General features: G+C 43.7%; 1 protein-coding gene across 1 annotated transcript in view; it reads right to left on the reverse strand.

Moving 5' to 3' along the window:
* slc25a26 (solute carrier family 25 member 26) overlaps positions 1 to 13,884 on the reverse strand; it is a 60,722-nt gene extending 46,838 nt beyond the window's left edge. Inside the window, exons 1-5 of the mRNA XM_075460417.1 lie at positions 13,706 to 13,884; positions 10,300 to 10,456; positions 8,873 to 8,991; positions 3,010 to 3,114; positions 2,131 to 2,178 (exon numbers count right to left, since the gene is read on the reverse strand). Coding sequence (XP_075316532.1) covers positions 2,131 to 2,178; positions 3,010 to 3,114; positions 8,873 to 8,991; positions 10,300 to 10,456; positions 13,706 to 13,738 — 462 coding nt within the window. The 5' untranslated portion in view covers positions 13,739 to 13,884. The remainder of the gene's footprint in view (positions 1 to 2,130; positions 2,179 to 3,009; positions 3,115 to 8,872; positions 8,992 to 10,299; positions 10,457 to 13,705) is intronic.
* Positions 13,885 to 15,133: the final 1,249 nt, after the last annotated feature.

Genomic DNA, 15,133 nt, shown 5'->3' on the forward strand with positions numbered 1-15,133 from the left:
GTTTCAGTTACACCTGTCATTCCACACCAGCCCATTAATAAATTACTACCTAATAACCAATCTCACGCTCATTACTCCAACTCAGATTGCAGCAGTTCAGATCATCTCACAGTGCTTTAGATCGGGGAAAATGAAGAGCTCGCCAATAACAAGCTCACTAACTGCTGTGCATGAACGTCATACAGCTGGATTGGTAGCTGCCATGATGAAAAAGAACAGAGAGAGTAAAAGAGAGGAGGAAAGTTCAGAGAGTGAGGGTAGGAGAGAACCCATCAGCTCTAATCTTGGCATGCCATCTAGTGGTGACAGGCGGTGCAATTCAGAAGCAGAAGCCAGGGGAATCCTGTCAAAGTGACAAACGTCACACAATGATAAAATATAATCAGAGTCTTGATTAGACTTGGAATATTACCCTGTGTATTTTAACACAATGGAAACAAACTAACACACAGATGACATCAGAAACCTGTACGTGGGCCCCAGTTAAAACTTCTCTCTCTGAAAGTCCTGAAGAGTCTCACCGAAGGTAATTTAATGGGTCCTTGTTTTTTTTGTTTTTTTCTAGAGGAGAATAAAGTCATTTTCCACAGCGCAAATTTATTCTCCCCAATCTGAATCTCATTGATTTCATGCTCTATTCAGCTGGAACACAAAAGATGCCGACTCAGCGGAGAACTGGACTGTTTCCTTTAAGGAAAGGGTACGCCGCAATGAAGATTAATGTGGAACAAAAGTGAAAAGAACTGAATGCCGATTAGTCAATAGCCTGCATATAAGTTTTAAATAAAACTTGGGGCCTGAATGGGCGTCCGGTGTATAATTAGCCACTGAAAACCAGGTGCAGTGACGTGGATGTAGGACATTGCTGCAATGAGAACAGGATCGCCAAAGCACTCACACATCCACTCTTTTCCTCTACATTCCAAGAGGATCTAAGTGGATTCTTACACATCTGATCTAATGTGATATCATACCCATCAGAAATGCCTTCTGAAGGCTGGCTAATGAATATATAGCACAGAAAGCACCCCAATTAGTGGGCCAGCAAGGAGGGGAGGCGCCACGCCGCGCCACATAAACAAACTTATCTTGACAGGGTCTCTTGGCCAAAGGAGGTAGATAGGCGGATAGCGGAGGAGGCCGAGAGAAAATGAATTACCTTCCTGACACACGTCAAAGCCAATCACCACGAAGCATCCTTTGCTGTTCCCACAACCCAAATCCCTGCCGCCACCGTTACGTTTCATCTGCTAGTGTTAGTATGCACACAGGCCGTGCACCAGCCTCCAAATGTATTCATTTATTCAGAGCCCCTCTGAGAAATCACAGTGTCTTGTTGTCCTTTTTTCTCCCACGGCTGTCCAGATGGAATTTGCGTGAATAACATCAGTTTAGTGAGGCAGAAAATAAGTACAGGCTAGCACAGCAGAGGGGGACTAGATTACGCAACCCCCCCCACACCTCCTCCAAAAAAAAAAGACAAGTGTCACCTTCATATACTTCTTTCTCCCCGTCTGTCTCCCTTTATCATTTTCCTCCCCAATTCTATTCAAACTTGGCAGGCAGGGGGATGAAATGTCAGGCACAGGTAACATTCACAACAATTATTTCCTATTATCGTGCACTGCAGGTGCAATTAAACTGAGGATCATGAATCACGAATCAAAGAAGTCAGAGCGGCTTTTTCATTAGAGAAAGGTGAGCTTGCATCAAGGGAGTGCAGCCCAGTGCTCATTTGGTCTTGTTTTGTTTTTCATTTATAATACAACTAATTGCATTCATTTTTCAGATGTACTTTGAACAAGTAATTTTCTGAGATAAAAGTGAGGGGGGGATCAATATGTACAACTTCAATAAAGCCCAAGAGAAATTAAAATGACTTCATCCACATGAGTGGGAAAACCATCTAACATAACAAAAAAAAAGGAAGAACCCCAGCGCTGAAATGGCTGAATATATTCATCTTTGAATAATCCTCAACTAAACGGATTCTGATAGAATCTGTATGATGAGCTTTACAATTAATTCACAGTAGCCTTCATCAAAGACAGACATATAAGCACATTATCTGGTTGACATCAATAGCAATGGGGAGTCACGGACAGAAAGAGAGAAGTGAATGGATCCTACCTCTCTGAGAACTGTGCTGCCATATCCTCTGTACAGGCCTCGAACACCCTGAGCAGAGAGGAACAGACACGCGTGTGACAAACACGTAGAATTACAATCCCCATTCCCAAAAAGCTGGGACACTGTAGAAAATATAAATAAGACACAGAAAACATATCAAACTGTTGAAAATGAGACATTTTACCGTTTCGGGAAAAGTATGATCTCATCTTGAATTTGACAAAAAAAAAAACATTTTCCACAACAGGCTGGGAAAATAAGTGTCAGTAAAAAGAAATAACTGGAGGAACATGTTGCAACTAGTTAGGTTAATTGGCACCAGGTTAGTAACACGACTAGGTATAAAAGAGCACCTTAGAGAGGCAGAGTCTCTCAGAAAGATGTACAGAGGATGAGCAGTATGAAAGAAAACTGCACCTAAAACTGTGAAGCGATTACAGAATAATGTTCCAATTGCAAGAACTCGGACTATAATGACTTTTGTACAGTACCAGTCAAAAGTGTGGACACACTTTTACGTACATTTTGAATGAGTGGATGTGTACAACAGTTGCTGAGAGCTAAGTTAGGCTTTTTTTTTTAAATAATCCAACAAAAGAATTTTGTTGAGAAAACACTTTGAAACTTTTCTTAAACCGACAATACGACCAACTCAGGCCAATTTAAAGTGTTGCGAATCATTCCCTTTACATCTGGGTTTGGAATAGGTTTATCCCAAATCCGACAAATCACTCACATGTATGCTCCTGACTTCTTTCAGTTGGGGCAAGTAACCCAACTTCAATTAAGTGCAACTTCCATTTCTAAGAAAATCGTTGCTTCAAAAGCAGCAAAGTTAATGAGCTGTTATTATTCAGAAAGACTTTGATTGCCAGATACCTCTTCCCTGAGTGTGGCCAGCAGCATGCCGTAGGTGGTGGATGAGGGAGAGGCTTGGGTTCTCTGCTTGACCACCTCTGTGGGTACCCGGATCAAACATGCAACCTGTAAAATGACAACAAAAAAAAAGAAGAAGAGGGGTGGTAAGTTTTTTCTTGACACCATCTAGATGCATTAGGAGCTGGTAAATGATTAAAAAAAAAAGTATTTTTCTGCTTTTAGATCATGGCAGGTGGCCATGATATGGCAGGGCTTGAGAAGAGCAATTACGCAGAGCTGGCAGGGAACGCCTGCTTTAGTTAGTGTGCAACTTGGCCAATTAACAAATGGATACACACAGCCGAGACGACACTGCTGCAACAGTTGTCATGTCTGGAAAAAGGTCATCAGGCAGACTGTGTATCTGTGTCCAAAGAACATGCTTCTGTCAAACACACTGATAGATTCAGACACGCATGCACACCTCAGTAACCACACTCCCTGCTCAAGTTCCAACCCATCCACCATATGTCAACAAAAATATGGACTGCCAACAGCAAGTGCAGATAGACATGAATATTTATGCCTCCTAAAGGCAGACAGGCAGGCACAGCTGACCACCTGGCGACTTGATTTCCCATTTATCCTGCATCGGAGTGGAAATACCGGCAAACGGCAAGCAATCTCACAGAGCGGTTGGTGAGCCGCCCTCCCCCTGTGACTCCCTCGAGTCACACAGATGCCCGTCTGCTGGTGCCACCCTCGCCACGGCAACATCAAGCGGGGAGGGACGAAGAGAGGGAAGGAGTAATGAGATGAAATGCAACTTTTTTTTTCCCTTCATTGCCCCTTCTCCATCCAGCTATCCATACTGATTTAGCATCAGGGCCCCAACATAAGGCTCTTTGGCAGTGAGGGAGAGGAGGATACCCCAGCAGCTGTTAGAGGAATCATTTCAGATGGGCACTTGTCGTCTCTCTCGTTTCCTCAGTCAGAGACTAAGGAAACTTTCTGGGCGAGAATGCATGCATATGTAGGGCACAAAAAGAGAAAAGACACATCAGGAACGCTGAAAGTGAAATCTCAGACTGAGCTGGAAAAAAAAAATTAAAAAATGTAACCCCGAGCAGGCAAACATTGGACCCCGAAAAGTCCCACTCACTACTGATTTAGTCCATTTCCAAACTTTGTGTAGACCTTCACTGCATCATTTTACTGCAGGGTGGTGACTCCTCTTCCTCCTTTCAATACAAAGTTAACAGATACAACTCCAGCTCTGTACAAAAGAGCAGCAAAAAAAATGAACCGAATGAGTCTTTCTGAGGAATTCGATGCGGTTCTTGAACATTAGTTGAGGTGTAACTCAACTGCGGTGCAACACTGTCACCAAGTGGCAGAACCTGCATCTGCAGGATTTCCTCTACATACAGTAATCCATGGCTGCATTCAATGCTGGGATTTCATTTGTCCTCTGCTTTGATCTAGATACCATCTGCAATACATTGTTCGTCATGTTTACTTCAAACCAATTGTACAAGAAGGAGGATAATAGGGCAGTTACACGGAAATAAAGTGACTGTGACAAGTAATTACTGACGTACTCGGTCAGGGAGCTCCGACGAAAAGTTGCCCTCGCATATTACTGCAGCAGGAAAGCAAGAATGATTTGGAGATTACACCTAATACATTAGAGACATTGTTTATTTGGGAGTAATTTGTGCACCAAATGGTGAGGAGAACGGTGCTGATAAAAGACCCGAGTGTGCAGCCTCAGAGACTATCTCAGATATGTGCAAATGGTGGAAAAAATGAGGGAGACCGTGATCTTGAGTCGAAGCACAACGAGGTGTGGCAGATGATGAAGAAAACCTTAATAACAGTCATGAAAGAAAGAAAGAAAGAAAGAAAGAAAGAAAGAAAGAAAGAAAGAAAGAAAGAAAGAAAGAAAGACCTTTTTTCCCCCACTTGCCTCCAATCTCAGTTCTTTCCTCTGGCTTGGAAACTTATCATAAATCAATTGGCAGTCTGTAAAATTTCTGCTCCCATTCATCTTTGTTTACAAGCTCTTGGACTCATCAAGCAACCTTCATTAAGGAGCTGCCTGCCTGACACTGACGTCTTTCACTTTCCCGCCGCCTGCTGTTGTTTATCCAAATGACAAGAGCATGATTTCAATTTCTGGAACTTCTAGGTAAGAAGTTGCCACTCAATCATCAGCAGATCACATTAAGGAATGGGAAATGAGCAGAAATTCACACATTATCAGCACAGCCAGTAAATCAATCTACAGACCGAGTCATTAAATCCTTCTATCCTCCCATCCTTCGCTCCACCCGTCTTTTACCATCCGCTGCCATCAGGACACAGTCAGTCAGGAGCGGGATTGCGGGGAAAGAACTTTTTGTAATCGCGACAATTCAAAAACCGATAATTCAACTTTTACTGGCGTTTTTTTTCTGATGAACTATTCTAGGTATCGATTACACTTCCTGTCCTTGAAATTCATCGCTGCACCGAGACCAACTAAAACGACAAAGGAGGGAGGCAGGAAGAGAGGGAGGAAAAAGGTCATGAAGAAAAAGGGATGGGATGAGGACACAGCGAGTCTCCAACTCTGAAACAACAGCCAATAAATCACAGAGCATGGAGCTGCTCAAAGGCGATCCATGGATTATTTCTCAATGCCAACTTAAGTGGTTGCCAGTTTCTCCCCCCAAAAAACTCCCCTCTTGTGCTCCCACCTTCTCACTGTCCCCCATCATGTCACGTCACACTGTATTTTGTTGAACATCCTCCTGCAGACATGTGGTGGTGAAGGCGGTACGGGGGGGGGCGGCTGCCTGGCCTTGACAAATGAGCTTTCAGGGCAGACGTCGAGCGAATGGGAATGAAGATAAATCTGATCTAATGGCTAGATAACAGCCTGCTAGAGCCTGACAGACGCCATCAGCTTACACATTCTTTATAGGAGCGTCCCACATCTGCAGTCGCACAAGCATCAGGACACTTCTGGAAGAGGAGGGTGTCTTAACCGCCTCTAGTTATTTCTCTCCTGAGCTTCCAACTGTCCTCTTTGCTGTCCTGTCTGTCCTGCCTCTGTTTACAAGTGAGGTCGTGCTTTAAGTAACTGAAATGGGGTGAGTTAGGGCATTTTAAGTGTAGGATCTAACAGCTCTGGATTTTCAGAATTTCTGCTTTTGCATCCATCTGCGTCTTTTGTCCACACAAGATCCAAAATTCTGACGAAGTTCTTCACAAGACCTTGAACTCTTCATTTGTTCCAATAAACACTTTATGAATAATAATAAACTGGGAACCACCTGCGCGACGACAAAACTTGGACCCGATTGGCTGAAGGCCTCAATGGCACACATGCTGTGTGACATGTTTTTATTTAAAGAGCTTCTTATCAGTTTTTCCTCTCGTTATCTCTTCCAAAAGAGAAATGCTGTGGGCTCACTCGCACTGTAATACGTGACTCACTAAAAATCTCGACCATCAGACCTCCCGCAGTCCACGCCTGACATGACGCCTAGCTCGCTTTCTTAGTTCTCATCTCAGATTTCATGCAGGGTAAACTCTGAAACTCCCTCTGGTATGACCATCACAGACTTTCCTTTCAGCCCACGCCAAGAGTGTTAACACCAAGTCAAGTGCATCTTTCACAGAGGGCGGCTTGGGAATAGAATTATGAACAAAATAAATCTCGCAAAGCCTCTGCCGCGGATGTCATGGAGTGGAAACTTTTGGTGAAATGCAACAAAAAAATGGACCCCTGGGAAAGGATCGTGGGGAGCTCAAACATGGGATCTCAATCATGGTGACCACTGGCTTTTTTGGTTATCCGTCTGACCGAGGGATTTCATATTTTAATAACCAAATGTGCATTGTGACCGACAGTGTCCAGAACTTACACTGCAATGGGTCTTTTTTTCCCATAGAGCTATAAGATTATTTTGACCCTGGGTATGTTGCATTTCCACTTGGGTCTAAGATTTGGATTAGACGAATTAAGTGAAGTGAAGTGCGTCGCTCTATCCTGACAGTGCTTGCCACAGACTAGGCACTGCTAAACTAAGCTGAGCATAAATTAAAACAGGGAAGTCTGCTTTTTTCAACACATTACTGTGGGATTTTGGGCGTCTTTACTTGTGTCTTAGACAGTAACTACAGTGAAAAGATAAGAAATTAGCGCTTTATTGCTCTAATCGAACTGCTTTTTCAAATGCTGCAGAAATGTTCTTGTATTTTCATGAAGATCTGTGCCGTGAGTCAGTCCTGCAGTGCTGGTCCACTGACAAATCTCTAAATGCAACATCCACTGTAAAACATTATACAGACAGGTCTGGACCCTCACAATGATGTACCTTTGGTTAAAATATGCCCATGTGGACTCCAGGCACATTATATAAACATATCACAGAGGCATAATTAAGAGATGCCATTCTCATGCACACATAGCTCTACACAGCATCAGGAATACAAAGCACACAGACATCTATAGACACAGATAAGATATAAGGAGCAAATATGTGCATTTGATGAGCCAAAATTCATCAACAGCTTCACCAACAGATCAGTAATTAAATGGATTAGATTCATTTTCACTGTAAACTGTAAAAGCATAAAACAAAAGTTATCTATTGCAGGTCTAGCTGCTGCATCTTCCGTTAGACCTTCAGCAAAATGCCTTTTAATTAAAAATCATTAGCGATGACTGAGGAGAGACGGAATCACGACTGGCAGCTATTGCATCATACCACAGGTGTTTAGGCCTTTCATAAAACTCGGGGCAGCAGTAGGGCAAAGCCCATCGCGGCTAAGCCCGAAGATTAGACTCTTTGAACAAGACGAATTCAGTTGCCAGGATGCAGTGGGATACCGCCCCTGCTCTGCTCAGCCAAACTCTTCGGATTTATGCCTTTGATGTGCTCAAATCCAAAACGGGGTTAAAAGCAGTCGCAACCTTTGCTTCACCCTTCACATTCTGCTGGCCTACGCTGCGGACAAAAGCTGATTAGAACTCGCCAATCATTAATCACTAGACTACCGCAATAAACGGCTGTCACAGGAACAACATGCCACACACTGTTGAAATGATGCTAATCATAGAGCAACGCGTTGTCCTCCTGAACACTGCGAGGCTCAAAGACAGTAAACATCCTCCCGTTTGGAATGATGCCATTTCATAAACATGCTAAACGCATCTGAACTACTTTCATCGAAAAAGCCATGAATACTGAAGATCTAGTGTTTTGCAGGCAGCCTGGGTTCCAGGCCCGATCTCCATACCCCCCTTCATGCCTATGTGAATACCAGTGCCCTCCATAAGGCTCAAAACCTGCGGTTCACTTCAAGTGACTGGGAGAGGATGGGCTGAGGAAATTGCACTGCTCCTCATTGGTTTCAGCCTGAATCCCCCAGACTAAATTGGCAGAGTCTGTGCTGGGAAAGTAGATGAGTCAATAGGCAGTAATGAGATCTTATTTACCCAGCTGGTGGAGAAAATACTGGAACAGTCATGAGGAAGCTCCCTTAACTCACCCAGCTGGACCCTTGAGGCCTACAGCCAAAAGCCACCAACCCCCTCCCCGTCCCCCCTCCTCCTCGTCCCCTGCTGCCCCCTGTGAAATTCAAAAGGCAACAGCATTAACGCACATGCCAGCGATGTTCGTTTGGGATATACAGTGGTGGGAAAGAAACAACAAGGGCAGGAAGATGGAGGAGCAATAACAAGTGCGTACAACAGCTGGCCCTCTAAAGATAGGAGTTCTGGGAAGGCCAATATAAATAAAAACAACTCAAAAAGTGCACTGACGGAGTGAAACAGCAGCCCACATGAGAGCGGACAAAAGATCGGAGGAGGAGGGATAAGAGGACTTACTACTTCTCCCAGGGAGGCGGCCAGCATGTGAGTGACGGGTGCCCTGTGAGGTGCGGCGAGTGCTCCACCAGCGCCGAGAAGCGACTTTGTGCACTCATAGGTGACAAAGAAAGCAGCGGCTGAAACCAAGCAGAACCACAGCCATTTAAGGCCCATTAGTCAACCAGCATAGAGCAATTAATATCCCTCACAACCGCTGACAGGAGAGAAACTGAGGTGTGTGTGTGTGTGTGTGTGTCTGTGTGTGTGTGTGTGTGTGTGTGTGTGTGTGAGACACACACACTGTGTGCGAGACACACACACTGTGTGCATGGGAGTGTTCCTGAATTTACAATATGTTTAAAAGCTCAGAATATTAAGTGTGTCTCACGTGGGAAGGATTCAATTCTTTCTTAGTCTCACAGTTTAATAAACATATCCTGCAAAACTAACTCTACCAACAACATATGACTCCGATATTTCTTCTTTGTCTCGTCCTGATAAACTAATGGAAGGTTTTTTGGGCTTAGTCATGATGACTCATTAAATAGTCAATAGAATTGCAAAATGCCACTGCATTGCACAGCTCCCTGGATACGAGATGATTTGTACACATTTTTCCATTTACCTCATCCCTCTGGTCCATTTGCAAACAGAAGGAAAATGGTTTCGAAACGCATTACTAGTTTAAACAAATGCTCAAAGGGCTGACCGTGACTAATGCATTAACTGTCTGTGGAAGACACTAAAAAACAAAGTTTGTCTGTACATCCTCTTTTATTTCCTTGAGTTATTAAGAAGAAAAAACACAAGAAAAGGTATAAGAAGGTAAACTATGAAGTCCGTTTAAATGTAATTTTAAAGCAAAAAGCTATTTAGGTAGCTACACTTAAAATGCCAGAACATCAATTATCTTATCATAGCTATTTTTATTGGAATATTATAAAACAGTATGTCAGAAATATCTACAGGTTATTTTTTTATGTCACTTTTCTTTTGGTCTAACAAAAAGTATCAACCCCCAATGAACATGAACTTGAAGCATTCTGATATGATGCAGACTTTACTGTTGAATCAATGACTGCGAGCTGTCCAGTCCGTGAGGCAGTGAAGCGATTCCAAATCATGACATTTCCATCGCTATGCTTCACCACTGGTATGAGGTTCTTTTCTCTAAGAGATGCCTTTGGCTGTGCACCGAACATTTCTACCATTGTCACAGCTGTCCGGAGCACATGGTTCCAAAAGGCCAGGTTTATTGTCTAAATATTCACTGGCAATATTGGTAATACGCAATTCTAATTTCTCTTTTTATTCGTGCAATTACTTTACAATTGTAGAAGGACGCACTCTGTCACCAACACTTGCAAGTCTGACCTGCAGACAGTCACAAACGACAGTTAATAGTGGGCTCTGAGTGTATTCAGCAATCACCGCGGGTGTCTCACCGTTGGGGAAGGAGCCGACAGCAGCAGATGGGACCCCAGCGTAGATGCCCCTGAAACCCCCAGCTTTGTAGAAGCCCTGCTGGCTCTGCAGTCTGGTCTTAATGGTGTCCAGGGGGAACAGCGTCAGATCCACACACATCCCCGCACAGCCACCTGCCTGCAAAGCCAGTTACATTGTGAGACAAAAGGCTGAAATAATCCCCCGATAACACCTGTGGCACGAGTCAAACAGACACTGAGCAGAGGCGATAAGTTCTGTTTGGATCCCCAAAAGTTAAAGGAAATCAGAGTCCTCAGAGGCCAAATGCTTCTGTACTTTTAAAGTCTGATTGTGGCGATGGGTAGCCTGGCGACGCCATCCTACGTACTTCCGCCCAAAGATTTTGGCTCCGCACATAGTCTGGCCAAATCCCCCTACCTTGGTTCGCTCAGTGTTTTGCCAATCAGCAAACAGTTGCGAGTGGTGACGCAGAACTCACAGGAGTCCATTGTAGTCCATGTAATTGTAGTTCAACCGCAGCGGAAATAAACATGGCGACGGAAGAACGCTAGAAGCTATCCATGAAGTTGTCTCAACTCTGGAGAGCATTACACAATTAAAACAAGAGCAAGAGGAATGCCTCGTCAATTTTTTTAGTGGCAAGGATGTCGTAGCTCTCCTTCCAACTGGCTTTGGGAAAAGTTTGATTTATCAAATGGTACCGGTATAATGAAAGCGGATGTGGGAAGCGTGATTCGCGAGCTAGAGCCTCGCGAGAGTAAGCATGAACCTCGGCGCATAACCTACGTCCTTTCTAAACATTACTGATTGGTTAAGGGAACTCCAATGAATTAAAGTTGCTGAGTAAGGTCCCACCCTCCATGGAAACGGATTCCTCTTGGGTTTTTCCAGACTGTTTGACGGAGTCAAAAGTCGGCTTTCGCCCAGGCTAGGCGATGGGTGCAGGGCCTGCACAAACCTTAAACAATAGATATTTAGCAACACTGTGTTGCAACATCAGATTAAAAGCTCCAGAGTGTGTCAAGACGCCAAGAAATTTGATTTGTTTAGATGGCGAAAAATTCACCCTGCTCATGGGCTCTGATCTGAGCAGTTGTTAACTCGGCTCCCTCATTTAGATTAGTTTTTGACTCTCCAAATGGACAGCATGCTGATCACATCTGAAAATAACAGATCAAGCTAGAGTGCAACATGTCGCCAAAGTAAAACAAGATATTGTCCAAACAGGAAACTAGAGTTATTACTTCCACAAGGAAAAAAATAACAACAAGTACTGCGGTGGATATCCGCGAGAGAAAATTTGAGGAGAGTCCTTTCAGAGAAACTACTTTGGTCTCTGGGATGATTAATCATTGCTGGGAAAAAGACGGTCAGTCACATGACTTTAGAGTTTGCAGAACAGCCAATGAGTGACATCATTTAAACCTTTGCCAGGTCAGGCAACGGTGATATGATCATATCATATTTGGGCCGTTTCCACGCCCCAAATGCGTATCGAACCTTCTTGAAAACAAGTAAAAAAAAAAACACCTCAAACGAAGCCACACATTTCTTTTGCACATCAACAAAATGCTTACTGATTTTCCTTTTCTTATTCACGGCTTCGAAAATACAAAATCGAAAACGGCAGTGGACACTACATACAGCTCCTAAGCATTTAACACAACCTCCTACCATCCAAACACACAATTGTAAAATGTAAAACAGAATCTCCCCTTACAGTCTGTCAGGGGACACGGACACGTGAACAATAATGCACTCTCACACCTGAGGCCATCTCAGACATGTACTGAATCTCATTCACAGATGTTCATGCTGATAAGTTTTATGTTAGCTTAACTTTTGACTTAAGTTTTATTCTAACTTTATGCAGCACAGGATCTTTAAGTACAAATATATATATATATTTTGCATTGTCCAGTATGAACCTTCCAGACCCCTCAGGTCATCTGGATCTGGTCTCCTATCAGTTCCCAGAGTCAGAACCAGACATGGAGAAGCTGCATTCAGCTTCTATGCTCCACATGTCTGGAACAAACTCCCAGAAAGCCTCAGATCAGCTGAAACACTCAGTGTATTTAAAGGGATAGTTCGCCTCTTTTGACATGAAGCTGTATGACATCCCATATTAGCAATATCATTCATTAAATTTGACTTACCCCCCGCTGCGTCCTGTGAGCCGAGTTCCAGCCGAGTTTTGGCGTTGACGAAGGTAGTCCGGCTAGTTGGCTGGTTCAAAAGAGTAAAAAAGTCAGACCTCACAATCGCTTGGCGCTATTTTTGCCTCCCTTCATAACAATGCGTTCAGCCACCTAGCGATAGCCGCACCAGTTACAGTGTTTACTGCTCGGAAGCAGGGGACTGCTCGGTCTGCACTTCGGTCTGCACAGTTTACACAGCCCGTAGTGATACGAAGGTAGAGAGAAATGGCGCCAAGCGATTGTGAGGTCTGACTTTTTCTGGATGAACGATTTTGTGATGCAAATGTATTACTCTTTTGAACGCATATTGTTTTGAGAAGCAAAACGCTTTATTTTTTAAGCCCCAGCCAACTAGCCGGAATAGCTTCGTCAACGCCAAAACAAGGCTGGAACTCGGCTCACAGGACAGCAGGGGGTAAGTCAATGTTCATAAATGATATTGCTAATATGGGATGTCATACAGCTTCATGTCAAAAGAGGCAAACTATCCCTTTAAGTCCAGGTTGAAGACACACCTATTTTCAGCTGCATTTGAATAAAGCTCCAAATCTGAAGCTTGAGTTTCAAAACTTAATCCTATTTTAACTACTGATTTCATCTATTGTTGTTATTTCTTTCTTTTTTGTTTAAAATTTGAATCGTGCTTTTTATTTCTACTGTTTTAATGCATCTGTAAAGCACTTTGAATCACCTTGTTGTTGAATTGTGCCATACAAGTAAACTTGCCTTGCCTTGTTGAATTGGTAACTAAGTTTTAAAAGGACATTTGTGCATTTTTCTGTTAAAATATCGTTTTTTCTTTACTTGCCTCTCACATTCAGTTAGGATCGAAGGTCATAATATTACATGTAACATCAATTCCAAGTTCTCAAGTACAAAAACCTCCATGTATACCACAGTAAATATAAAAAAGCAATTATTTTATCACCACAACCGTGCACTGTCTCTACAGTTAATGTCGGAACATTCAGTTCTGCCACCTGAATGAAACAGGTAGACACAATAAACTGCACATTCTTTCTTACTGAATGAAACATGAATTATTTCCTCTCTCCTTGCCAAGTTAAATCTAAAAGGCTCTTGATGAACTTGTGCATTTTGCACGCCAGTTCCCCATTAACGGGGAATCGCCACAGAAGCGACATAAGATAATGGTTATGTGTCCATCTTTCAAGTATGATTTCGTACAAAAAGTCCACCTCACCACCAGCGACGCGACGAACTCTCGTCTCTCCATGCTTCTCTCACAAGACTTCCCGGACGGTCGTGCAGCCCGTCAGTTCGCACTTGCTGCGCATTTTTGTCTCTTCACTCAAACCAAAACATGCCTGTCAAGGACGCAGCCATCTTGGCTGAATTACTTCCGCGTGGCGTCATGACGCACGAGATCACGTCGCCGTCGTCCGCTTTGAGGTGCCACTTCGCAGATGCTTCCCCTGCAAAAGGAGTAGGACAAAGCAAAGAAAACAAAACAAAAAAAAAAAAAACAGAACGAGAACGTCACTGCTCTTCAAGCTGGAAAAAATATCTGGAGCAGCACTTTAGATGGCTCATAAGATCCCGAGACTGGACTCACTGGTGCTTTATTTATCTCACAGCGTGAGCTGCTATGAAGAGAGGGAAATATATTTACGATGGAGTCTGTGGCCTTTTTCTTAGGTTTACAATCAATCTGAGGGAATTACCCAAACAGTTTCTTCAATGCATCAGATAGTCTGTCTGCACTCCTAAGTATCAAGGCAGGAAAATCCTGAAGATAATATATTATACTTATTATACTTACTTACTATATCATATATTATACACATCATACACCAAAGGCTTGGGAAAATACCTGTTTGCTTCTTAATCCAAATGCTTCCTTTTGAAAGATTCACTCAACATCAGATTCTCACACGTCCAGGACATCATCTGCCATGTGCAGGTTCTGCTTCCCACTGATGAGAAATGCACCTGAGCTGAGGTTTGGTCCTGAGCTCTCCAGAACACACGTGACTTATCGGTGCAGCTAAAACCAGGAGAGGAAGAGACAAGATGATAATGTGGTAATATTGTATTCCTGTGACCTACCTTCAGTGCTCATGTTGCCTTTTGCATAACTCTAAGGCCTCGCATTCTTGCGTCTCACCTCTTCCCCCGGACATGCCTCAGAGTGCAGCGCGCTCAGGTGAGCGCGTTCTTTTCCACCGACGAGCCATAACAGAGCATGACACCGGACGGGCTTATTTATGGGCTGCTGTCAGCCAGGCAGCGGCTCCTATTAGGGGAGAGCAGGCGAGGGGGCGCCACCTCTTTATAAAGCCCGGACCCAATGATGTCTGGGCTGAGTGGGTCCAGTTAGAAGCTCGGTGGCCGCCATCCATCTTGTTGAAGCGGGTCTCGCAGGGATCTCGGCGGGCGTGAGCCCCAGCTGGTTCTGGACGGTTTCTGCTGTCCGATATGTATCGGGCCTGAGGATGGCAGTAGCCTCACTTTCTCTGTGGCTCTCGTGCTTTTATTGTCTCGATGCAGCACTTTGCTCTGAAAAGTAGCCTAATCTAAGGATATAGCCGCTGCTTCTCTTTTTGCTGATGTTGTTTGGTCATTTCTTACTCTCCTGTTAATATGCAGGGGTTGTATATTCGTCTGGTGA

Source organism: Odontesthes bonariensis, chromosome 3 (genome assembly GCF_027942865.1).
Source record: "Odontesthes bonariensis isolate fOdoBon6 chromosome 3, fOdoBon6.hap1, whole genome shotgun sequence".
Classification (NCBI taxonomy): domain Eukaryota; kingdom Metazoa; phylum Chordata; class Actinopteri; order Atheriniformes; family Atherinopsidae; genus Odontesthes; species Odontesthes bonariensis.